This window comes from Lissotriton vulgaris, chromosome 1_1, assembly GCF_964263255.1.
Source record: "Lissotriton vulgaris chromosome 1_1, aLisVul1.2, whole genome shotgun sequence".
NCBI lineage: Eukaryota > Metazoa > Chordata > Amphibia > Caudata > Salamandridae > Lissotriton > Lissotriton vulgaris.
In genome coordinates this window covers 436,514,929-436,540,183 of record NC_141685.1, presented here as the reverse complement: position 1 = coordinate 436,540,183, position 25,255 = coordinate 436,514,929, and the positions used below count along the sequence as shown (strand labels likewise).

At 41.0% G+C, this 25,255-nt stretch overlaps 1 protein-coding gene across 2 annotated transcripts in view; it reads left to right on the top strand.

The window, feature by feature from the left end:
* The window catches only part of LOC147747315 (cytochrome P450 2J2-like), a 423,976-nt gene that overhangs the window by 235,762 nt on the left and 162,959 nt on the right, over nt 1-25,255 (top strand). The window contains exons 7-8 of one of the 2 annotated variants that reach the window (XR_015307548.1): nt 1,943-2,130; nt 12,724-12,881. Coding sequence is in view for 1 of the 2 variants with exons in the window: in XM_086953115.1 (XP_086809241.1) it covers nt 1,943-2,130 (188 nt within the window). In the remaining variant the exon portion in view is untranslated. The remainder of the gene's footprint in view (nt 1-1,942; nt 2,131-12,723; nt 12,882-25,255) is intronic. The other variant, XM_086953115.1, reaches the window with a different exon arrangement.

The following is a 25,255-nucleotide window of genomic DNA, read 5'->3' as shown; positions in this document are numbered from 1 at the left end:
GCTGGGCATGATAGCTTGTAAATGAGAGTTGCAGCTTTGGAAGTGAGAGTTTTCAGATGTTAATCTGAAAGTACCCGGTGAAAACTTCTATTGCTTACAGGGGTTTAAAAAAATATATTTTAAGCAACTTCCATATTCTGAAATGATCAGGATTTATCTCCGGGAAGGATGGTGTGTCTTCCATTGTTTGGCTTTTAGGACACCGAAAGAGCAGCCCCCACCAAAGTCTTATTCATAGAATGGAATGCTTAGCCTAGCAGTAGAGGATGAGAGCAACCTTTTGTGAAACATTTAGACTGAAGCAAACACGATGAAACACCAGATGAACGATTCAGATAGGCCTCAATGGAACCCTTTGCTAGATGGTTAGACAGTGTAATTGGCGTCTATATGTGGAGATGGTCCCCGTCTGTCCAAGATGAAATTGTTGCATGTAGTCCAATTCTGAATCAGCTGAAGCCTGTGAATCAATTTTTCGGCAGACCAAATTACAGGCCATTACAAACATTAGTGTTGTCTGATAAATACGTTTAAGAGCATTGAGAGACAGTAGGAGAGCCATTTTCTTTAATATTTTCAAAAAGATGAGGCAGGAAGAATTAACCTTATCAGCCTGCGGGCCAAAGGTGAGGAAATAGTCCAGACAGACATTCAGGCTTTTAACAGTTAGGAACGGGAGTGGGTAGGCTATCCCAGTTTTTTGGGCCGCCAAGTTTGTGACTTCATTGGAATAGGTTAGGATAAGAACTTCTGTCTAGTCCATGTTTAATCTTAGAGTGTTTTTTATTCATGGAAAAGGCAACATTATGACAGCATTTTATTAAACTTCTCTTTGATACAGCTAAGCAGGTCGTCCAAGAAGATGATTAGCTCTATAAAGGGGTAACCATATGAACTGATCAAGGAGTCCAGCATCATATGTTTTAAACAAATCTTTGGACACCTTGCCTTATACGTCTGGATGCCGGATGAGATCTTAATTGCTTGGGTTCTGTCCTGTAAATATGACCCCACTGGTCTCAAGGTTGATCCGAAAATGCCAAATTCAGATAGCTGAAGATTTTTTGGGAGAGTTGGATGAAAAGTGAAAGGAGATAAAGATAAATAAGAGCCGAGCTGCAGCCATTATGGAATTGGAATCCTAGACCGGCACAATGACAGAAGTGGCATTTTTGCAGCATCTAATAGGAACTGGATGAAGAGAAATTGGAGGGTGGTTACTAGGGCTGTAAGACTTTGGGGTGGGTTTTTTCAAGATGGCTGAAACAGTGGCAACCATCCAGGGCACAGGTACGATGGCAGAGGTCATGATAATTAGTAACTGCAAATCTTCTGTTTTACAACCCTTCTCAATTTAAATTTGCAAATGTTTTGTTCATATTGTGATTCACAATTTGTTAATTGGTTATTAAATACTTCCATGGTAAAACACAGTTACTTTAGTGATTGATATACAGTGCAGGTGTTCCAGCCAGTTAGCATATAAAGACTAGTGATGTAATAAAACCATGCAAAAACTGTACAAATTGCGTTGTTGTGTGTCACACTGCCCAAAGTTTTTTTATGTAAAATGATATGAATCTTTTGTCTCTTTACATCACGATTCCTTCTGGGTTTTTATGGTTCTAAATGTGATCCTGAAACAACATATCATTAAGTAATACTTTTGTTGCAGCTAATACTGATTTCCTTCACCAGATATTCCTTCATTTCTGTTATTTTGCTTACTTATAAAACATTTTTGTTGATCCATTTTTTGTAAAGTTTTGACATCACTGTCTACCTAATCTCCACACGCCTTTAATTAATTAAATGTGAATCTCTCTTTCTGCAGCTTTTTATGTGTGCATTTGTAAATAGGAGGTACAGTTTGTTCAAATATATTGTAAGTACATTTTTGAAAAATTGAATTAATAAAAGTAAAATATTTGTTATTTTACAGAGAAAGTCCAAGCAGAGATTGATCAGGTGATTGGACACAGTCTGCAACCATTGACGGAAAATAGAAAGAGCATGCCTTACACCAATGCGGTTATTCATGAAGTGCAACGTATCAGTAATATAATACCTGTTGCTGTTCCCAGATGTACTAACAGAGATACAACTCTAAGAGGATTCCATCTGCCAAAGGTGACACATATATAAATATATCCCATCTGGACATTTCTGGATTATGTAGTTTTTCCTGACAGACTTTAATGATATTTAGTGGAAGTCATAACTAGAGGGCTACATGACATACCTAGATAGTCTGGAGCAATATCTTGATTTGTAGCTTCACCAGATATTTCTGAAGTAAGGCACATCTTATCAGATTGACAGCATCCATCGAAATTCAAAACCAATTACTAGGGATTTAATAAACCATAAAAAGCTATTTTTAGTCTTAAACGGTAACCATGACATCCCTTTAACTGAACCGTTTTAGGGGTGAAGTTTTACTATTTTCTGATTATCCACTACCTGCATAACCTGTCAGGCACAAGCTCAGGACCTGTCAATCAAGCATTTGGCACAGGGCATGGCCATTGGCCTCTGCTGCCCTGTTAGATGTTAGAGGGAATCTATCAGGGTTTGGTCCTACCAGCAGGGCATACTGCAGAATCTTTATATATATACACACATAAATTATGGATGTATAAATCCATACTTAAAGTTACTCATTATGTTTTTATCTTACTGATTTAATCATTGATTATAGTACTGTTTAAAAAGACTTAAAGTATTTAGTATACATTTTTTTGCTTGAGACTACAGTTTTGTCTGTCAGTGCCTTGAGAAATGTGCTTTGATTGGGATAAAGTGCTAAAGTTTGAAATGTGTTTTCTGCAACAATGTGTATTATCAGAAATCAACTTTCAATTCAAAGCACATTGTGAGGATATTAAAATAACATTTTAAAATGTGTATTTGTAGCACAGTGACATAGTAGGATGGGTTGACCTAACCATATATAAAGACAGAACATAAAGCACTGTGCGTACTGTGGTTATAATGTTTATTTTCACACACACTCTGGGGAGAATTCTTTGATAGATGATTGCATCAAGACTGGGCCTCCAAGGGTGAGCTTTTAAAAATGCTGATTAGTGTTGTCAGAGTGCAGCACTGTCATTTTGGAAGCTTTCTACGAACATTGTACCAAAAATGAAATACTGTGTTTTAACTTTTTTTCATTTATTTAGGGAAGCTAAGTCTCCTGCAAATGAATTCAGCACTGAATATTACAGGAGATAATTCACAGTTGGGCCTCTTTTCAGAAATACCAGGTTTGAAACTGCAGATGAACATTTAATAGGAAGGCTTAACCATGTTATTAACACAGAGAGATGTATATATATATATATATATATCATACATATATATATATATTACCTACTGGCGATAGCCAGTAGGTATATATAGTTAGGATTTTTTTCCTATGGGACTTTTGAAAATTCTATGTCTAATAACTTTGGCGTTTGTGGACGGAATTGGCTGAAATTTTCAGGAAAATGGCACATTTTGTTTCTGAGCAGCCCCTGAAAATTTGGGGGGGGTCGTCAAGGGGGGGCCCGAGAAAAAAGGGGGGTCCCAAAACGCGTTTTTCCCATGTTAATTTCCATAGGGCGGTTGGCCTCACTTTTAGCTCGAACGGCTGAATGGATTTGCACAAAACTTGGCAAAATTGTAGGGACTGTTAGCCCGATGTGCCTTTTTTAGGTCTCAATATATGTGCTCCAGTGGATTTTGAGAAATTAACGTTCAAAACAAGATATATATCTGTAACAGCGCTCCGGGCTGCGCTCCGGTCCGCTTACTTTTCGCGAAACGGAACTTTGCGATGCGAAGCTGATTGGCTTTCCGGTGTCTGTCAACATTCTAAACAGTCCGGAGCGGCCGCCATCTTATCTCTCGGTAGGATCGAGAGAGAAGAAGAGGTGAAAAACGAAGGGGGAATTTAATGAAAGGAGGCAAGGTAGACCCTTCTTGACCCCCTAGGAATGATGTTGGGGTTATTAAAGGGTCCTGTGGGGAAAATAAAAAAAAATTGATTTTTCACGGTAGAAGCGCTTCTCGGGCCGCGAACTGGGCCGCAAACTGGTAGCGAAACGGGAATTCTCCATTTTGTGTTTCGTTTTAATTAAATTACTAGGTATAAGGGGGTGCGGGAGACGTATCCTGATCCCTTATGTTTTCTGAGGGTGGCTGAGGAGGCTCATATATTTTGATATATGTCTTCCAGCGGCTGTGCGTGCGCCATTTTATCTCTCGGTAGGATCGAGAGAGAAGAAGAGGTGAAAAACGAAGGGGGAATTTAATGAAAGGGGGCAAGGTAGACCCCTCTTGACCCCCTAGGAATGATGTTGGGGTTATTAAAGGGTCCTGTGGGGAAAATAAAAAAAATTGATTTTTCACGGTAGAAGTGCTTCTCGGGTCGCGAACTGGGCCGCAAACTGGCAGCGAAACGGGAATTCGCCATTTTGTGTTTTGTTTTAATTAAATTACTAGGTATAAGGGGGTGCGGGAGACGTATCCTGATCCCTTATGTTTTCTGAGGGAGGCTGAGGAGGCTCATATATGTTGATACATGTCTTCCAGCGGCTGTGCGTGAGCGTTTTTTTTTTTTTTTGCTGTGTGACGTCTGTTAACGTTCGATTCGATGGAAATCAGGAAGTGTTGACCGCCAATTTGTCACTGCGATAAAATATTTTGTTATAAATGAATCCTTATTGATAAACATTGTATGCGCCATCTTGCCTTTTATCCAATGGCACAATTTTGTCGTGCACGGCAGCCATTTTAGATGCCTTGACCAGACCCACTCTCTGCACGCCGTCGATTCTCAGCACGGCTCCCCACCCTCGCAAGCATCTCCCCCACGCACTGGTCACCCCCGCTCTCTCTCTCATGCATGGGCCATAAACTTCCCCCCATCTGCGCTGCTCTTCCCTGAGAATCACACCCTGTGCCCGCCCGACACCTCCCTTTCACCCTATTCACTACCGCACCCTCTGACACTCCTCTTCCTCTGTGTCTGATTGTCCAGGCCGGTCCCAGGCTATCACCTAGCCCTGCGGATGTAGTTTATGGCCCCAGCTGCAGAGAATCCAGACATGCCAACTCTCCCGATTCAGGCGTGAGACTACCGATTTCAGTGCTAGTCTCCCGCCTCCCGTTTCCTGCAAGCAAAAACCCGATTCCTAACCGGGAAGCTAACCGGCAGTGTAACGGGAGTCTGAGGAGTAGCTGATTGGCTGTCAACATTGTAAACAGTCCGGAGCGGCCGCCATCTTGTCTCTCGGTAGGATCGAGAGACAAGAGGAGGCCAAAACAAAGGGGGAAATGAAGGAAAGGGGGCAAGGTAGACCCCTTCTGACCCCCTAGGATTGATGAGGGGGATATTATAGAGCCACGCGGGGCCCCAAAAAAAAAATCATCCCATTTTTATCGCCGTAGAGACGCGTCTTGGTACGCGAACCGGGCAGCTAACCGGGCAGCTAACCGGGAAGCTAACCGGCAGTGTAACGGGAGTCTGAGGAGAAGCTGATTGGCTGTTAACATTGTAAACAGTCTGGAGCGGCCGCCATCTTGTCTCTCTGTGGGATCGAGAGACAAGAGGTGGAAAAAAAAAAGGTGTAAATGAAGGAAAGGGGTAAGGTAGACCCCTCCTGAACCCCTAGGATTGATGAGGGGGCTATTAAAGTTCCCCGCGGGGCAAAAGAAAAAAAAATTGCGATTTTTCGCGGTAGAGATGCTTCCCGGTACGTTAACCGGGCAGCTAACCGGCAGCGTAACGGTAGTCCGACATATTGTGTTTTTTGAACGTTTGTGATATGTGCACGTGTGGATTTTGTCTAATTAAGGTTAAAAAAATATATATATATCTTTAAGCGTGCTCTGGCGCGCTTACGTTACGGGTTTTGTTTGCGCTGCAGAGACGATACGTCACGGTTATGCGATACATCATGAGGCGTCTCACGGGCTACGTGATACGTCACGTAATAAAGAATATATTTTACAGCTATAGATATTAGCTTTTAAAAAACCAATGAAATTCACTGAAAAAACCATAGGTTATAGACCATATATAGTTAGGAATTTGCATTTACAAAACCTTGAAAATTCACTGAAAAAACCATAGGTTATAGACCATATATAGTTAGGGATTAGCATTTACAAAACCTTATTTTATTCGCACAAAACCATTGAAGTTCCATATATAGTTAGTTGCACTAACTATATATCGCGGACCCACTATGATGCTAATGATGTCACATATTACATCATTCATGACATGGTCAGTGACATCACTGATGACATCACTGATGACATCTCAAATGACATCACTGATGACATCACTGATGACATCTCAAATGACATCACTGATGACATCACTGACATCTCATTTGACATTACTGATCACATCACTGATGATATCATTTATGTGATAATACAATAAACATCTTCAGACTCTATTATAACCTTAGATACACTCAGTGTAAACAGACACTCACAGACTGTCACACATACATGGAGTTACTCACACACCTAGTCAGTCATGCAAAGAATCAATCACACCTCCATTTCCTCAACTATACAGTTATACACACCTTACTTATTCAAACATATACTAACACATATTTAGTCTCTTATACAATCCCTGATACAAGTTCGCAATGATCCATGCAGCCACTCTCACATTCACTGTCTCTTATGTTCAGTTATTTATATATGTCAACTCTCGCATGGACTGTGTTTTACATATGTACTTACTTTGACATGTAGCACTGAGATATCCATTCACTCACCAATACACTCATGCACACAGTCAACTGTCCATACAGCTGTTTCTACATGCACTTTTGAACCCATACACCTAGGGAATCAACTGCTCACACATCTATGCACAGAGTCATACACCTCCCAGCCACCCACACACATACTCAGTCTCCCATACAAATACTTGGGCAACCATTCAATAACCCATATAGTTACTGATATAGCTACTGATTTAAACATGCAGCAGTTTACAGAACAACATATATAATGATTGCCAAATTAAGACACTTTAGTCACTAACCCATGCACTCAGTGAGACACATTTAATCATTCTCTCATACAGTCAGTCATGCACCTACTAAATCCTTCATCCAGACACTTATACATCCACTCATTCTTCAATATGTAAGACATATTTTAACTTTACAGAAACATACAGTCACTGGGTGTTGTCATCAGTGATGTCATCAGTGATGTCATTTGAGATGTCATCAGTGATGTCATCAGTGATGTCACTGACCATGTCATGAATGATGTAATATGTGACATCATTAGCATCATAGTGGGTCCGGGATATATAGTTAGTGCAACTAACTATATATGGAATTTCAATGGTTTTGTGCGAATAAAATAAGGTTTTGTAAATGCTAATCCCTAACTATATATGGTCTATAACCTATGGTTTTTTCAGTGAATATATATATAAATATATATATATATATATATATATATATATATATATATATATATATATATATATATATATATATATATATATATATATATATATATATATATATATATATATATATATATATATTGCCACAACTTCTCCCAGCAGGGAAAACAACGGGTCGCACAGCCAACCTGGATTCAAACAGTAATCCTTTTTATTTCTTTCGTTCAAAGGGCAACAGGCGCAGAGATCTACGCGTTTCGGTGTCACTCCACCTTGCTCACGATCACTGGGTATTCCACACCCACAAACATTTAAACACATTTTTTTCAAACACAAAAGTATTTCCTGTCACATGGTGTACTAAGGATTCTGGTCCTTGTAGTTTTAACCAAAAGTGTGACACAAAGTGAAATTAAATTAGAATGCACCCCTTTCAAAAAATAGAATACATTTAAATGTTACTCAATTTTTGCATTGATTCATGCGTCTTACATTAGACTATGTATTGCTAACTTTGTACTGCCTTCCAATAGGCTGACTCGTACTAATGATATTCAAGGATCAATTATACATATAGTTCTGATTCAATTGTCTGGTTATAGGTGCACATAAAGTTCTTCCGATTGGTTCAACCCATTCGGATGCAAGGTCCTCAGATTAATTATAAATTTTGATTCTGCTTGTCTCAGTTTCTTTGCACGATCACCTCCCCGCTTACCTTTTGCTATGGTTTGAATGCCATAAAATCTCAGTTTTTGCCAATCACCCTGGTGTGAGAGTTCCATATGCTTGGCTATGGCATTGGAGCGGTCCTTATGAATTGTAGCCCTCATGTGTTGTAGAATACGATTCTTAAGTTCCACAGTCGTGCTGCCCACATATTGCATGGGACAGGGGCACTCCACTACATATACAGTGAAAGGTGTCTTGCACGTTATGCATTGTCTTATTTGCCATTTCTTTTTGTTAGCCAAAGTTATTTCCTTTGTTTGTTTGGGTATCTGGCACATTTTGCATCCGTGGCATTTCATGAATCCTTTGGTTTTCAGCCAATCATCCTGTCTTTTCCTCTGGAAGTGGCTGTGTATTAGATGATCTTTTAAGTTTTTGGCACATCTGTAAGTTATCGTTGGGTGTGTTCCCATGAGCTCCTTGACAGTGTTATCCAACTGTAATAGCTTCCAATTCTTCCGGAGAATTTTACCTATCTTTTCACTTTCTTGTGAGTAGTCTGTGATTAGATGGATTTTTTGCGTCTCTGGATCATCCTCTTTGTTTTTTCTCTTCAAACATTCCTCTCTTGTTTTTGTGTTGCTTTTTATGTCACCGTATTCACCGCATTCGTCGATGTTGATTTGCGGTGGAGGGTCGTATGTATTTGTTGAATTACAGATTTTTCACACTATTATTCATTATCTGATTCATCGATGATTTATTAATTATCTGGGATGGAACAGAACCAGAGTTCCAGGAATACTTTCAGATAATGAATAATAGTGTGAAAAATCTGAAATTCACCTACAATATGAGCAAAGAGAGAATCATATTCCTGGACACAGAGATCTATGTTAAAAATCAACAAATACATACGACCCTCCACCGCAAATCAACATCGACGAATGCTACACTAGAAGCCACCAGCTTCCACCAGAAAACTTTACTTAATAGCATTCCATACGGTGAATTTTTGAGAATCCGTAGGATATGCAGTGAAGAAGAAGAGTGGAAGAAAAATAGCAAAAAGACAATGGAAAGATTCATCAAAAGGAAATATCCATTACAAACAGTGAGAAACAGTCTCATAAAAAGCAACACAAAAACAAGAGAGGAATGTTTGAAGAGAAAAAACAAAGAGGATGATCCAGAGACGCAAAAAATCCGTCTAATCACAGACTACTCACAAGAAAGTGAAAAGATAGGTAAAATTCTCCGGAAGAATTGGAAGCTATTACAGTTGGATAACACTGTCAAGGAGCTCATGGGAACACACCCAACGATAACTTACAGATGTTCCAAAAACTTAAAAGATCATCTAATACACAGCCACTTCCAGAGGAAAAGACAGGATGATTGGCTGAAAACCAAAGGATTCATGAAATGCCACGGATGCAAAATGTGCCAGATAGCCAAACAAACAAAGGAAATAACTTTGGCTAGCAAAAAGAAATGGCAAATAAGACAATGCATAACGTGCAAGACACCTTTCACTGTATATGTAGTGGAGTGCCCCTGTCCCATGCAATATGTGGGCAGCACGACTGTGGAACTTAAGAATCGTATTCTACAACACATGAGGGCTACAATTCATAAGGACCGCTCCAATGCCATAGCCAAGCATATGGAACTCTCACACCAGGGTGATTGGCAAAAACTGAGATTTTATGGCATTCAAACCATAGCAAAAGGTGAGCGGGGAGGTGATCGTGCAAAGAAACTGAGACAAGCAGAATCAAAATTTATAATTAATCTGAGGACCCTGCATCCGAATGGGTTGAACCAATCGGAAGAACTTTATGTGCACCTATAACTAGACAATTGAATCAGAACTATATGTATAATTGATCCTTGAATATCATTAGTACGAGTCAGCCTATTGGAAGGCAGTACAAAGTTAGCAATACATAGTCTAATGTAAGACGCATGAATCAATGCAAAAATTGAGTAACATTTAAATGTATTCTATTTTTTGAAAGGGGTGCATTCTAATTTAATTTCACTTTGTGTCAAACTTTTGGTTAAAACTACAAGGACCAGAATCCTTAGTACACCATGTGACAGGAAATACTTTTGTGTTTGAAAAAAATGTGTTTAAATGTTTGTGGGTGTGGAATACCCAGTGATCGTGAGCAAGGTGGAGTGACACCGAAACACGTAGATCTCTGCGCCTGTTGCCCTTTGAACGAAAGAAATAAAAAGGATTACTGTTTGAATCCAGGTTGGCTGTGCGACCCGTTGTTTTCCCTGCTGGGAGAAGTTGTGGCAATAAATAGCGGCTTGGTTCTGCCGCAGGATACCGCACATACGTGAGCGCTGCGCTAACTCCCGTGAAGGAACCGCTGTGGAGGTTATATATATATATATATATGAAAAAACCATAGGTTTTAGTGGTGTTATAGTTAGGTGGACATTTCACTCATACAAAACCATTGAAATTCCTTCGTTATAGTTAGTTGTACTCACTATAACTCACGCGCCCGCAATCCACTGCTGATGTTGTCACATATTACATCATTCATGATATGGTCAGTGACATCACTGATGACATCTCAAATGACATCACTGATGACATCACTGATGACATCATCCAGTGAATGTGGTTTGGTTCGATATTTAAATAAGTATTACATATATAGCAATCTGCATTGAAGACTGAGTGGCTGTATAAGTGTCTGATGGAGGATTTAGTAGCACTGTGATTGACTGTCTAAGTGACTAAATTAAAGTGTCTCACTAAATATATGGGATAGTGATTAAACTGTGTGAATACCTGTATCACTCTATCTCTTGTTGTGTAAACTACTACATAAGTTGGTTACTAGCTATGTTAAAGTCTATATTAGTTATTAATTAGTTAAGTGAGTATTTGTATGGGATAGTGAATGTGTGTGTGGTTGGGTGGGAGGTGTGTGACTGTCCAAAGATGTGTAAATAGTTGATTTAGTAGGTGTATGAGATTAAGACTGTAGTGGAAACAGTTGTTTGAGTGAGTGATGAGTAAATATATTTCTCAATGATACATGTCCAACAAACTAGAAATATAAAATGCAGTGTATGTGACAGTTGTATATAAATAAGTATACATAAGACTCAGTGATTGCATGAGTGACTGTATTGAAAACTGTACCCCTATAATAGTGATTTTATCACATGCTATGTATGAGTTACTATCTATATGGATAAAGTGGTGTTTGTATTAGTGTGTAGCTTAGTAAATTTAAGTATGATAAATGGTTTGCATAAGTGGGTAGGATGACTGCATAACTGAATAGAATGTTTACTGGTGTGTAATGTTGATGTAGGTGTATAAGTATATTTAATAGTATTCGTTTGATCTTTGTTAGCATGTATGAGTGAATCTATAGGTAAGTGTTTAGATAAGTGTGTAGATGTAGGAATCACTGAGTGGGTTTTTAGAAACTTGTATTGGTTTTTTGAATGGTTTCAAATATGGTAGTCCATATTTTATAATGAGTGTTGAAAGGTTGTACTAGTGTATGATGAGATGTATCACATTGTCACGTGGATGATGTCATCAGTGATGTCATCAGTGATGTCATTTGAGATGTCATCAGTGATGTCACTGACCATGTCATGAATGATGTAATATGTGACATCATCAGCAGTGGATTGCGGGCGCGTGAGTTATAGTGACTACAACTAACTATAACGGAGAAATTTCAATGGTTTTGTACGAGTGAAATGTCCACCTAACTATAACACCCCTAAAAACCTATGGGTTTTTCAGTGAATTTCTAAGGTTTTTTAAATGCTAATTTTTAAATGTATTAATTGTTATATTTATTTTTTATATTGTTTTACTACTTTTTTTAATCTTTTTTAATTTATTTTTAGATGTCTTATTTTTTAAATTACATTACACATTTTTATTATATGTATTTCTTTATTAAAAGTATTTAAATTAATATATTTTGTAAAATATATTTATATTTTCTTTATTGGGTTTTTTTCGAATTTTTTGGGGGAGCTGCGCACCCAAAGCGCACCTTACTCGATAACTGCGCAGAACCTAGCCGCCATTTTAGAATTGTTGTGTAGGATCCGCGTAGGGTGTGCGACGGGTACGTATTTTCGTGCGTGATCGCTATGCGACCGGTACGTGACTCCAGGCGCATATGCGACACATGCGCATTACTTTACGCGACGCTCGCGCGCTTCTGCGTGACATCATATACGTGAGTCGCGGTGGGTGCGCGACTCCCGCAAAATTTTTAAATGTCTAAAATGACATATATATATATGTATTTAATATACATATTAGGGCAAGACATTATCTAACCTAATCATAAAAATAATATATTTTTACTTTGAATAAACTCATATTACTGTTAAGTGCAATTTCATGAAGTCGTGTTGGGTGCGTGCTGCCTGTGCGCAGGGTGAGCGGACCCCATGTGACCTGAGGAAAAAAGATTTCATTGGTTTATAATTTTTCCCATTGTAACTATTGAAGGACCCCACCCATTTCAATCATTCTTCTTAGAGCTTCTTTGGAGACAGATCTCTTAGCTGAGAAGAACTTCTTTTGGATTATTTCTTTTCAGATATTTTCCAATTTGAAGACACAATGGCTTCAGGACAACAACCACCACAAGAATCGGACCATTCTTCGGACGGAGAATTTGTTGTGGAACCTCCACCTCCAAAAAGACCTTCCTCAGTGGTTTGGAAGTTTTTTACCTATCCTGAAGGACAAAAGAAGGTGAGTGCCACAAAAGTCACCTGTAAAATCTGTGGTAGCGTTCTTTCAAGAGGCAGTGCCGATAAGAAGTACTCGTGTGGCACTGCTAGTATGTACAAGCATCTTAAGAGTCTGCACCCTGTCAATCTGTATTGGCAGGAGTACAGGAGACTTCGAGACAACCCTCCACCTGCAGTGCCAAGTACTTTGCCAGTTCCTCTTCTCCAGCACGTCCGGACATACGTTCCAAATTTGCACAACTTAAAATACACTGCATCAAGTGCAACCAACTTCTGTGCTATGGAGAGCAGTCTGTGGACTTAGTCTGTACTGCACAACGAAACCACTGCTGTTAAATTTTTTTTTTTCTAGGCTGTTAGTTCCTGAAGTTCCATGTTTTTTTCGTCCTTTTTTTTTTTGAAAAAACAACAAAAAAATCACAAAATTGTTTCAAAAAACTACAAAAATAAAAAAAAAGTTATTTTCAGAACTAACTTCTCTGGTTAAAGAAAGAGCTATATTTATATGATAGTGTATGAAAGTTTGTTTGAATGTATGCACAGTGCATAATTGACTGAAAGAGTGCATTAGTATTGTATGGTGTATGTATAAGTGCAGAACTATAAGGAAGTCCTGTAGCATGACACTCTTTAGCTGCAGTGTGTTGTGGTACTTCCGAAGCACAGAGATGCAACATATGTACATAAATATGTTGCAAGTCTATGCTTCCCTCTGCACTGCTGCTTAAACTGCAGCCATGTGGTGACACAGGCACCCTTGCTCCATGGCGCAAGGATATCTGTGTCATGCAGAATTTGTTTTTGTGCAGGAAGACACACCTTCCTGCACAAAAACAATCTGTGATGGCATTTTTCTCCTTCAATGTATGCTGTGCATTTTAGCATACATTCAAAGAGAACAAATGAGGAGAAATGAAAATAATTCTCCTTGTTGTGCCTTGTTACACCAATTGGACGATGGTGCAGCATTCACACACATGTTCAGATTTATGATTTCTAATAAATCTGGAGATGTGTCTTGTTCTATGAGTGTTCTGTGCAAACACGCACACCTATGGAACGCCCCTTCAACATAGGAGTTTGAAGCACTCCGTGCCCTAAAACCTGGCTCACTGCATGAGTACATGCATACTGACTGAATGATTACAGTACTATAAAGAGAGACACTGGGTGAATTCATAATTGGTTGAGTTTTACTTTAGTGAATGGATCAGTACATAGTACTGAAAGAGTCACTATGGGATTGCAAGAGCAGTCACAGGGTGTTTGCTGGAGTGTATGGATACTGGCTGGGGAATTGTAGGCCTGTAACACAAGTGTGAAGGTGGTCAGACCACTACATGCATAGTGCAAAGGAATTTGAAGCACTCCGTACCCTAAAGCCTGGCTCACTGCATGAGTACATGCATACTGACTGAATGATTGCTGTACTATAAGGAGAGACACTGGGTGAATTCATTATTGGTTGAGTTTTACGTTAGTGAATGGATTAGTACATGGTATTGAAAGAATCACTTTGGGATTGCAAGAGCAGTCACAGGGTGTTTGCTGGAGTGTAAGGATACTGACTGGGGAATTGTAGGCCTGAAACACACATGTGAAGGTGGTTAGACCACTACATGCATAGTGCATAGGAGTTTGAAGCACTCCGTGCCCTAAAGCCTGGCTCACTGCATGAGTACATGCATACTGACTGAATTATTACAGTACCATAAGGAGAGACACTGGTTGAATTCATAATTGGTTGAGTTTTACTTTAGTAAATGGATTAGTACATGGTACTGAAAGAGTCACTATGGGATTGCAAGAGCAGTCACAGGGTGTTTGCTGGAGTGTATGGATGCTGACTGGGGAATTGTAGGCCTGAAACACAATTGTGTACTCAGTTAGTTAGTCAGAGTTTTGCACCCATTGCGTAGAAGTCGTGCACCAAACACGTTGGAGTTGCGCATCCAATGCGTGCTCACCAGGGGGCCACACTGAGCACAGCGCTGGGTGCGCAACTCTTAATTTGACCATAAAAAAAAAATAGGCCCTATCACTAATTTCTATTATCCCGGGGACCACACCCTCGGGGCTTATATAAAATGTTGGGGACCGTAGGGGGAGCCCCAATGCCCCCACGGTCCCAGCCGGCTCCCTGCATCCTTTAGGAGCCGGCATTGCTTTTCCACATGGGAAGCTGCTAACATGCAGCTCTCAGTGCGGAAAAGCAATTTGGTTTGGATTTTGAAAGATAGAGCAGGTTTCCCTGCTCTCTCTTTCAAAATCCAAACCAAGTTTGCTATGGGAGGGCAGGAGCCGTTAGACGCATGCCCTCTCATAGCAAACAGCAGTGTCCAGGGGTGGGCACCCTGGGACACTGCAGGAGCCGGCCCTGGGGGGTGGCGGTCCCCAGGGCCCTCAACGGCTCCAGGAGGGGGGCCATGTAGCGCTCCTCGCACAATACACAAAGCCACAGGGGTGGTGGTCCCCAGGGCTTGGGGGGGCCGTTGAGCCCCCCACCCACATATTTTGGTAAGAGGGCCTTGGAACCCCCCAACCATGTATTTTGGAGTCCCAGGCGGTGACGGTCCCCAGGGCTGGGGGGCCCCTCTGGGCACCCCATAAAATGTAATAATTTTGCCCCCGGGATATGGCCCCCCAGGGGGCTAATTATTAAAGAAGCTCTGTTTTATTTTTATTTTTTACGGCAGGATCTGCACCCAGGGAGTCCTTGTGGGACCCCCTAAGCAGGTCTAGAGGGTCAGAGTATTTCTACCCTGCCCCCTTTATACATTCTGCACACTTGTTCCACTGACTTCTTCAGCCTCGCATCTACTGTGGCACAAAACGGCTGCCAACACTTCCTGGTTTCGAATGTTGACAGCCAATTAGCATTCAGCGCGTGATCGGGGCGCTGCACTTAGGGTGCGGTCAGGATGCGCAGATCCACCGCGGCCATAGATATATATGTATATTTAATTGTGATTTTCTCAGGAACTACTGAATGTATTTACACCATTTAAGCAAAAGGCATGAGTCTGAACTAAGTAGTACCTCTTTGCCAAATTTAGTGTAATTCCGTTCAGCAGTTCGGGCTGTAGCCGCGATGAACGGGTCCTAAGGAAAATTGCATGGGGATAACTTGTTTTGGGACCCCCCTTTTTTCTTGGCCCCCGCTTCACGAATCACCCCGAGACTGTCAGGATAGGAGCGGACCGGAGCTGGCCATTTGTTTTGAAAACTTTACGAAGATTCATTGACCGGCGCCAAAGTTATTCCAAATAGAATTTTGTGGATTTCCCTATGGAAAATAGGTCCTAACTATAAATACCGCCAGTAGGTAATATATATATATATACCAGAACAATTCCTCCAAAAAAGAAACCCAGGGGACACAGCGGGGAACCATTGGGAGCTTCTTTAATTACTTTGCTGCAAGGCACAATGCATTTCGGCGCAATGCCTTCGTCAGATGCCGCCAGCCAAAATGAAGTTCCTTCTCCACCCTCCTTTGTACTCCTTAGGCCCTCCCAGTAGTAGGAGGTCAGCAGGCTCCACCCAAAACTATATCAGCTGCTTGCCAATGTCCAGGATTACAGCTCCCAGCATCCCGTGTTGCGGTGAGTACTGTGTGGGGCACAAAAATGTTTTGCTCAAATGAGCGCTGTTATGCCATGCAAAGGAGGGTGTTTGTATTTCAAAGGCTTCATGAATAAACGTACAAACCCCCTTGAGTCCCCTTACGCTCTTCCTCAATTAACAGTTCAAACCGGGCCATGGAGAGGGGTTTCATACATCCTACTCCTTCGTGCAGTCACGAATTGTCATGGACAACAGCCGTTTGCTTGGCCTGATCATGAGGTGATCCTGCAGTTCCGATACCTCTGACATAGAGAGTTTGCCACGTTGCTTGCTATCCGCAGGACTCTATTGTAGAGCGGGTCCACTTACACGCGTTGCAGGCAAGCCCCGTGAAAATATCACCAGAACGATTCCTCCGTAAAAGAAACCCAGTGGACACAGCGGGGAACCATTGGGAGCTTCTTTAATTACTTTGCTGCAAGGCACAATGCATTTCGGCGCAATGCCTTCGTCAGATGCCGCCAGCCAAAATGAAGTTTCTTCTCCACCCTCCTTTGTACTCCTTAGGCCCTCCCAGTAGTAGGAGGTCAGCAGGCTCCACCCAAAACGATATCAGCTGCTTGCCAATGTCCAGGACTACATCTCCCAGCATCCCGTGTTGCGGTGAGTAGTGTTTGGGGCACAAAAATCCTTTGCTCAATGAGCGCTGTTATGCCATGCAAAGGAGGGTGTTTGTATTTTAAAGGCTTCATGAATAAAAGTACGAACCCCCTTGGGTCCCCTTACGCCCTTCCTCAATTAACAGTTCAAACAGGGCCATGGACAGGGGTTTCATACATCCTACTCCTTCGTGCAGTCCCGAATTGTCATGGACAACAGCCGTTTGCTGGGCCCTATCATGAGGCGATAATGCAGTCCGATACCTCGGACATAGAGAGTTTGCCACGTTGCTTGCAATCCGCAGGACTCTATTGTAGAGCGGGTCCCCTTACACGTGTTGCAGGCAAGCCGCGTGAAAATATCACCAGAACGATTCCTCCGTAAAAGAAGCCCAGGGGACACAGCGGGGAACCATTGGGAGCTTCTTTAATTACTTTGCTGCAAGGCACAATGCATTTCGGCGCAATGCCTTCGTCAGATGCCGCCAGCCAAAATGAAGTTCCTTCTCCATCCTCCTTTGTACTCCTTAGGCCCTCCCAGTAGTAGGATGTCAGCAGGCTCCACCCAAAACGATATCAGCTGCTTGCCAATGTCCAGGACTACAGCTCCCAGCATCCCGTGTTGCGGTGAGTACTGTGTGGGGCACAAAAATCCTTTGCTCAATGAGGGCTGTTATGCCATGCAAAGGAGGTTGTTTGTATTTCAAAGGCTTCATGAATAAAAGTACGTACCCCCTTGGGTCCCCTTACGCTCTTCCTCAATTAACAGTTCAAACCGGGCCATGGAGTGGGGTTTCATATATCCTACTCCTTCGTGCAGTCACGAATTGTAATGGACAACAGCCGTTTGCTTGGCCTGATCATGATATATGATATATATCCAACAATGTTCCTGTTTCGCCAATGCTCTGCAAAAGGAAACCAGGTGTAGACCTTTCAATCACCTCCGTTCTTGCAGAAAACAAATAAAGGAGTATGAATCCCCAAATGGATAGCAGAGTAGTAAATTTATTTTACAAGTAAATCAAAGGACAAATATCCATCCAAGACGCGTTTCGCTCCACTAGGGAGCTTGGCCACTTGAAGCGCCCGGAATGGATTTGCAGTTTTTATAGTAAACACAAACGTGAGACAAACCAGTGTGATACACGCTAATAACGTGAAAACAATAGAGATAAATAACAGACTTTACACAAGCACTTGTTAACTAATAACAAAAACAGACTATGACTATGCAGTAAAAAACAACACAGTATCGTGCATGTATGTTTGTAAAATACAAAAAACCTCTAATAATTATAAAACAACAGATGGTTCAGACTAGTGTCAGAAATTAAATAAGATCGGCAGAGTGCTCCAAGTACACAGCAATTACTGTAAAATATGTAGATCTCTCACATCAACGCATGTTGATAAAAATCATAGACAAGTGTCATATGACATAGACCATTCTGCCAAATAATTTTATGACCAAATTCTTTTGTTAAAAAAACGAGATTATTCAAAATAGCTCCACCTCGAAAAAGGTGAAAATGTGAAGATATTGCACATGAAGTTTTTTAAAGTGCAAAAAAAAGAGCAGTGAAAATTAATAAAAAAAGTTTTTTTAACATGATTCAACACATAGTATAAAGATAAAAAGATTTTTTGTGCACATAATTACAGCTGATTAAGGCTATTTGAGAACCAACTTGATTTTGCTTCCATTCATTTAGGTATCCCCATATTCTTATGCAAAATAATTAGACGAAAAGGAAAAAAAAAACTATTTCATCCCATTCAGTACATAGTAAATGTATGTATGAATGTAGGAGTATGTCAATGCTCATGAGAGTGTAAAAATACGAAAAAATGAGTGCAACCTGAAAGAAAATGTATTACTCGTAGGCCCAGCCAGTAGTCGTTAGAAACAAGGTTTCTCAAATGAAAACAAATAAGGTTCCCTAATTGAAGGTCAAAGGAAGTTGTGTACATCTTCCGTTAAATTAAGTCCATTTGGGGCCCTGGTATCTAAGGATAAAATAAAATGTGATATATATATAGATTTCAATGCTGCTGGAGTACTTTTTCATGGAAATGCGTGTATATTTCGATATGTTATTGAGCTGTTGCAATACTTCCTTGCAGTAATATTCAGTAGTGAGCAGGACTACATTCCCCCCCCCCCCCTTGTCCGAGGGTTTACAGACAATTGTGCGGTCCTCTTGTAGATCTTTGATTGCTTTTCTTTGTTTCTTCGTTATGTTGTTGTTGTTGTTATATATATATATATATATATATATATTTTTTTTTTATTTGAGATTGAGAAATCACCGCCCTGCATAGGATAACAAAACATCAACAAGCTTTGAACATACGGACATACAGTTATGTCGAACACTGCCGAGCTCAGAGAGGAAAGGGAGTCTGCAGCAAATCTTATCTTTAAGTCAGTTACTGAAAATCCAGTCAGAACGGATAGCGCTACAACATCAACTACACCTACCAGCAATTTAAAAATACTATACCAAAGGCTGGAAAAGCTGCTAGAAAGGGAGGTGAGAAAGTGGTGGGAGGCCACTTCCCTCCAGCGTTATGTAGATTGTAACAGGATCCCGAGAGGGCTACGCATCTTTACCGTGCCCTCGTACGAGAAACCGAATCCGGCCCTACTTAAGGAATGGGCGGAATATACGGCAGAATCGGCAAAGGGAATGGTACGCATGCTAATTAAATATGCCTGGATAGACCGAGATGACTGCCTCAAGGAAATAACTGAATTGGAAGAACTGATTAAAAAAGAAAAAGATACCAAAACAAGTGAAGATCTAAGGAAAATAATGACAAAAAGAGTGAAGGAGTATGAATTGGGAATCAGAAGAAGGAAGCTAACAAAATTCCAACGTGACGAGCAGGACTATATGACGGGGAGGATCTTAACCTTTGCCCGTAAATTTGATGCAACAAGAAAACGCCTCGCACAAGGCACTGCCGGCCCCAGTAATGCAGAAACCTCAGAATCAGAAGTGGATATATCTGATGAAGAACAAACGGGAGCACAGGCTAACAAAGAACAAGGGAAGGAAACTCCCCCTTTTTTCGACGAATATCAAGTAATCTAGGAGACAAGACAGAGGCCACAACAACAAAATCACCCCCCCCCCCAACAAAGCCAAAGAGGAAAACGAGGAGGGGCAAGAGGGATAAATGCAGCAGCCGCTTCTCCAATGGTCACGAGGTGTGCATCGAGACACAAGAACTGGTGAGCGGCATAGAGGATAACAACATCATTAACCTCTCAAAGAGAATATTAACAAAAGATGAAATCAATATCTTAAAGAAAGGACTGAGCTTCTGTCCATCGGCTGACCTTGATCTGGTCAATACCAGAATTGACTTATTTAAATATATTCGGAAATTAAAGTTTTAAAAAATCTTTGCTCAACATGCAAAAAAACAAACGAGCACTGCCAATGGAGATAATCCTATGGAAGACACTTTAGAAACAATGGATGAATTTCCTGATACACCCCCCGACATAAGAATGCTCACACAGGAGAATTCTGAGGAGTACACCGTTGGGTCACAAATTTATATCACCACTATCACACAAGCATGTGACCCGAGCAACATGAAAAACAAATCGAGGAAATTACCGATTGCTCCTAATGACGCAATTGACGTTTTTAACGAGGCCATTCAAATTGATTTGGAAAAGCTAGTGAAAGAAAAAAATGGACATAAGGAATTCAAACATCTCAAGGAAAGAAAGGGAAGCCATCAAATCCCTAAAAAACGATACCTCCATAGAAATTAAACCTTCTGATAAGGGAGGAAATATTGTGATCTTCTCCAAAGAACACTACGAACAAGAAGCCTAAAGACAATTGAGGGACCCTGATTGTTACACCATCATCAAAAGACAAGAATATGTACAAAGCACCATGGATTTCCAGAGGATGCTGGAAAAATGGAAAGAAGATGGGATGCTCAATATGGACGAATTCCTATATTTACAATGTGAGGCACCTGTATTACCAACGTTTTATCATTTGCCAAAAGTCCATAAAAATTCCAAAAGACCACCAGGACGCCCGATAGTATCGTCTATTGGGAGCTTGCTAGAAAACACGTCACGTTTCATCGACAACTTTTTGGCACCAATTGTGAAAGACTTACCCTCCTATGTGAGGGATACACAGGACTTCCTAAGACAAATGGACAACATTACATGGGAACCAAACATGCTCTTGATCACACTGGACTAACCTTTAAACATGCATTGGCCATGAAAACGGCTTAGCTGCAGTAAAATGGTTTCTAGACAAAAAACCGGAAAAATTTGGCCAACATAATGCTATGCTGCTAGCAATGATTAGATTCTGTTTGTATCACAATATCTTCCTTTTCTCAGGGGAACTATACAAGCAGACGAGGGGCACTTCAATGGGCTCGTGCTTCTCCCCCAGCTACGCGAACCTGATCGTAGGCTGGTGGGAGAGGCACGAGGCGTGGGGTGAAGCCAATGACCACTGGACTGAAAAAGTTCTTTTATGGACGAGGTACATTGATGACCTCTTTGTCATTTGGCGGGGGGATTGGGCCTCTGCTGAGGAATACATCTCCGCGCTTAATGACAATGATCGGAACTTAAGATTCACAAGCAACCCCGATAATAACAGTGTATGTTACCTAGACTTGGAAGTCTATATAGAGAATGAGAAGATTCAAACAATACTATATAGAAAGCCCACGGCGGGGAATGCTGTGCTTCATGCAGCAAGTCACCATCCAAAAAGCTTGATCCAAAGCGTTCCCTATGGTGAATTCTTAAGCTTAAAACGCAACTGCACAGCAACAGCAGAATTCACATTAGCAAAGAATGAGGCTATTAAAAGATTCCAAGTCAGGGGATACAACAATTACACACTAAAACAAGCTGAAGAAAAAGCTTCTAAAATAGAATGATTACCAACTTCAGCACAAAAGCAGGAAGAATAGTGCAAATATTTAAGAAAAATTGGCACATCCTGACCACTGATCATGTGCTCAAAAAAGTTCTTCCAGAGAAACCGTTGATCACCTATCGACACAGTCAATCTCTGGCAGACCACCTCGTCCATAGCCATTTCTCCCCTAAGACTCAACCAAGCAAACTATCCAAAGCTAAAGGGTTCTTTCCATTTTTACGGTGCAAGGCCTGTAAAGGTAGTAAAAAAGTGCTAAGCTATCCAGGAAGAACTAATGAAAATAAACCTAACAGGGAGATCAGAAAGCTCTTAAATTGCAACTCAGAGTATACCATTTATTGCCTAGAATGTCCCTGTGGGAAACGGTACATAGGGAGTACCAATAACCCCACAAAGTTGAGAATCTTAGAGCATATGCGTGCCATAGCAAAGAATGATAGATCTTACCCAGTGGCACGCCCCTTTCAGAAACACACCAAAGCAACAGGGATCTGTTGAGATTTAACTGCATAGATCAAGTGGAACGCTCATAAAGAGGAGGTGACAGGGTGAAGGCTTTACGTACTCTGGAATCGAAGTACATAGTCGATCTCAAAACAATGGCACCTTGGGGGCTCAATAACGATGAAGAAATGTGGGTCCATTTGTAAATTCTGAACTATTGTAAGCACCGAAGAACTAAACCCAAACAGAAGATCATGGGAAGGATAACATCAATTTTGAGGTATAAAGACTTAAAAGACTCATTAATGAACTCCGTATAATGAAGGACATTCTGTAACTGTAATATCTGAGAAGATTTATGCCCATTCAGGGCCACAAAACAACCACACAATAATAAGGGACACGCCCATTCAGGGCGATACAAACACTGACATAAATGTGAAAGATAATTATGCACTTTATTCTTGTTCAAAGCCAGTATTCACTGTGATATGTTTTCAGTCTGCTGTCACATGTTTTTAAAAAAGGTTAGCACTAGAGCACTTTATTTAAAAAACGCCATAAAAAGACCATAAGAAATAAATGTAAGGTAACACACTACAAGATGGCGTCCGTAATGGCTAGACAAGCACACTACACCATTTTTTATGTTGTTGAATGTTGATTACAATGTGGCTTTAAAATGGCGTCATTATGTACACGCAAACTGACACTGACAAAGCTTTTTCAAGCGAAGCGCGTCTGTTAGGGGTGATGGGGTTGCAATAAAATACACCAAATCGGATACCTGTGTGCTGGCCTGTTTTCAGCCTAATCGGAGTGAAACAGTGTTCGAATATATATATATTTCTGGTATATCAAAATTGTTAAATAGTGCTTTGTTTACATTACGATCATATCAGGCAATGGTTTACATATCGTTCCAATATGGCGGGACTGTTTTTATACACTCAGTGGAGTATTCTACAACATGAGTCCGTTGTTTATGTTCATGGCGATTACCAAACAACGAGATTGGCGCGCATTTTGTAATGCTGTGTATATTTAAATGGTGGAGCGACTATGGCTAATTGTCAGTGATCAAGGGCACAGCCGGTGCCTGAAACGCGTTTGATGAGGCTTTGCACCCTGCATGCACAAATAAACTTCATCACGTGAAATTACTTCAAGTCTGGCTGTGGCGTCATTTGGTGTCCCGTTTTGCTTGTCCGCACGGAAAGTGCTTACGTGACAGGTGGGAGTTCATTTATATCGGGATTGGTCTTTTCACTGATACGACGAGGACCCCTCCACCACGAAGTTGGCCCATGAAGTCGTAAGGACCATTTGGATTGTTTGTTGGATTGAGGAGCAAATACAGTGGGCCCCCTGCAGACCACGAATACTGTTTGACTGCCCGCCGAGTTGGAGTTTTTTGCTGGGGAAACGTCGGACGACGGGACCGGGAAACAGCACACACGGTGAGCAAATCACAGAGTGGAATATTGCAGGTTGGGGAGGTGCCAAGTATGCCAGCATAAGGGTATTTGTTCTGCTGCAAATATATACAATACCCTTGTTGAACATTTTTGTAAATCGTATATCTACGCAGGGTGCAATGTCTGAGGAGCGCGAAAGAGAGGAAGCGTTCGAGGAATTATTTCTTAACCTGCCCAAAGTCGGTCCGGGGACTGCTCAAAACAAAAACAAAAATGCTGAAACAAATGAAAACGCGAATGTAAAGACACTGTTAAAAGCGCTCGAGAAGAATAGCCATAGCGAGCTTACCAAGTAGTGGGAGATTCGTTCTCTTGAAAAATATCATGAGGTGGGGAGGGTGCCTCGGGGACTCCGGATTATGTTGGTCCCTAGTTTCGAAAACCCCAAGCCCCTCTTACTCAAAGACTGGGCAGAAAGCAACCTTGAGCAATCTATGAGACTAGTAGATCTTCTAGTCAAATATGCACGAGTGGACAGACAAAAGAATCTGGAGGAGGTAGCCCGCATTAAGTCAGAACTGTCGAAAGAGGAGTTTAAGAAAGACAAACACCTCATTGAAAATCTATGAAGGAAATGAAAGATCGCCTCAAAAAGCACGAAGTTGTTATAAAAGCAAGAAAAGCTTACAAATTCGCTAGGGACCAGCAGGACTATGAGTTGGGCCAAATTTACACTTTTGCTCGCACGTTCGACCAAATTCGCAGACAGAGAAATAGAGCACCAACCAAACCAATACAAAAGGCACAGAACGAAGGAGCAAGTGCCTCAGATGCCATAAGCACCGATGGTAGTCTGGTTCCTAGCAGCGAAGAGTCTGATGACAGTGACCCAGGTGCAAAACAAGGGGATATGGGTCAACTCACTCTGGCCGAAGAAATAGAATATGTACGGGCCCAACGCAAATCCTCCCTCCGTCCAAGGAATTTAAATCAGCAACAAGGAAAAGCAGGAATGCCAGGAGAAAACAGCGCAGAAAATGCGCCAAAGCAAAAGGGAGGTCAGCAGCAGAAAAAAAGTTTCTGGAGGAACAACAAAAAACAATAAATTAGCAAACTATTGTGAACCTCACTGAAATTGATTTGAATCTGGCAGAAAAAAAATTGCTTTCCCTAGGTCTCTTCTACTGCCCGGAGAGTAATTTCAATTATTGCAACACGCGTGTGGACATTTTCAAGTTCATAAGAAAAATTAAACTAAAAAAATATTACTCAATAAAATTGAACTTGGAAACAAAGAAAAAGTTACAAACAAGGAAAACCACAGAACGCAGTGGCTTA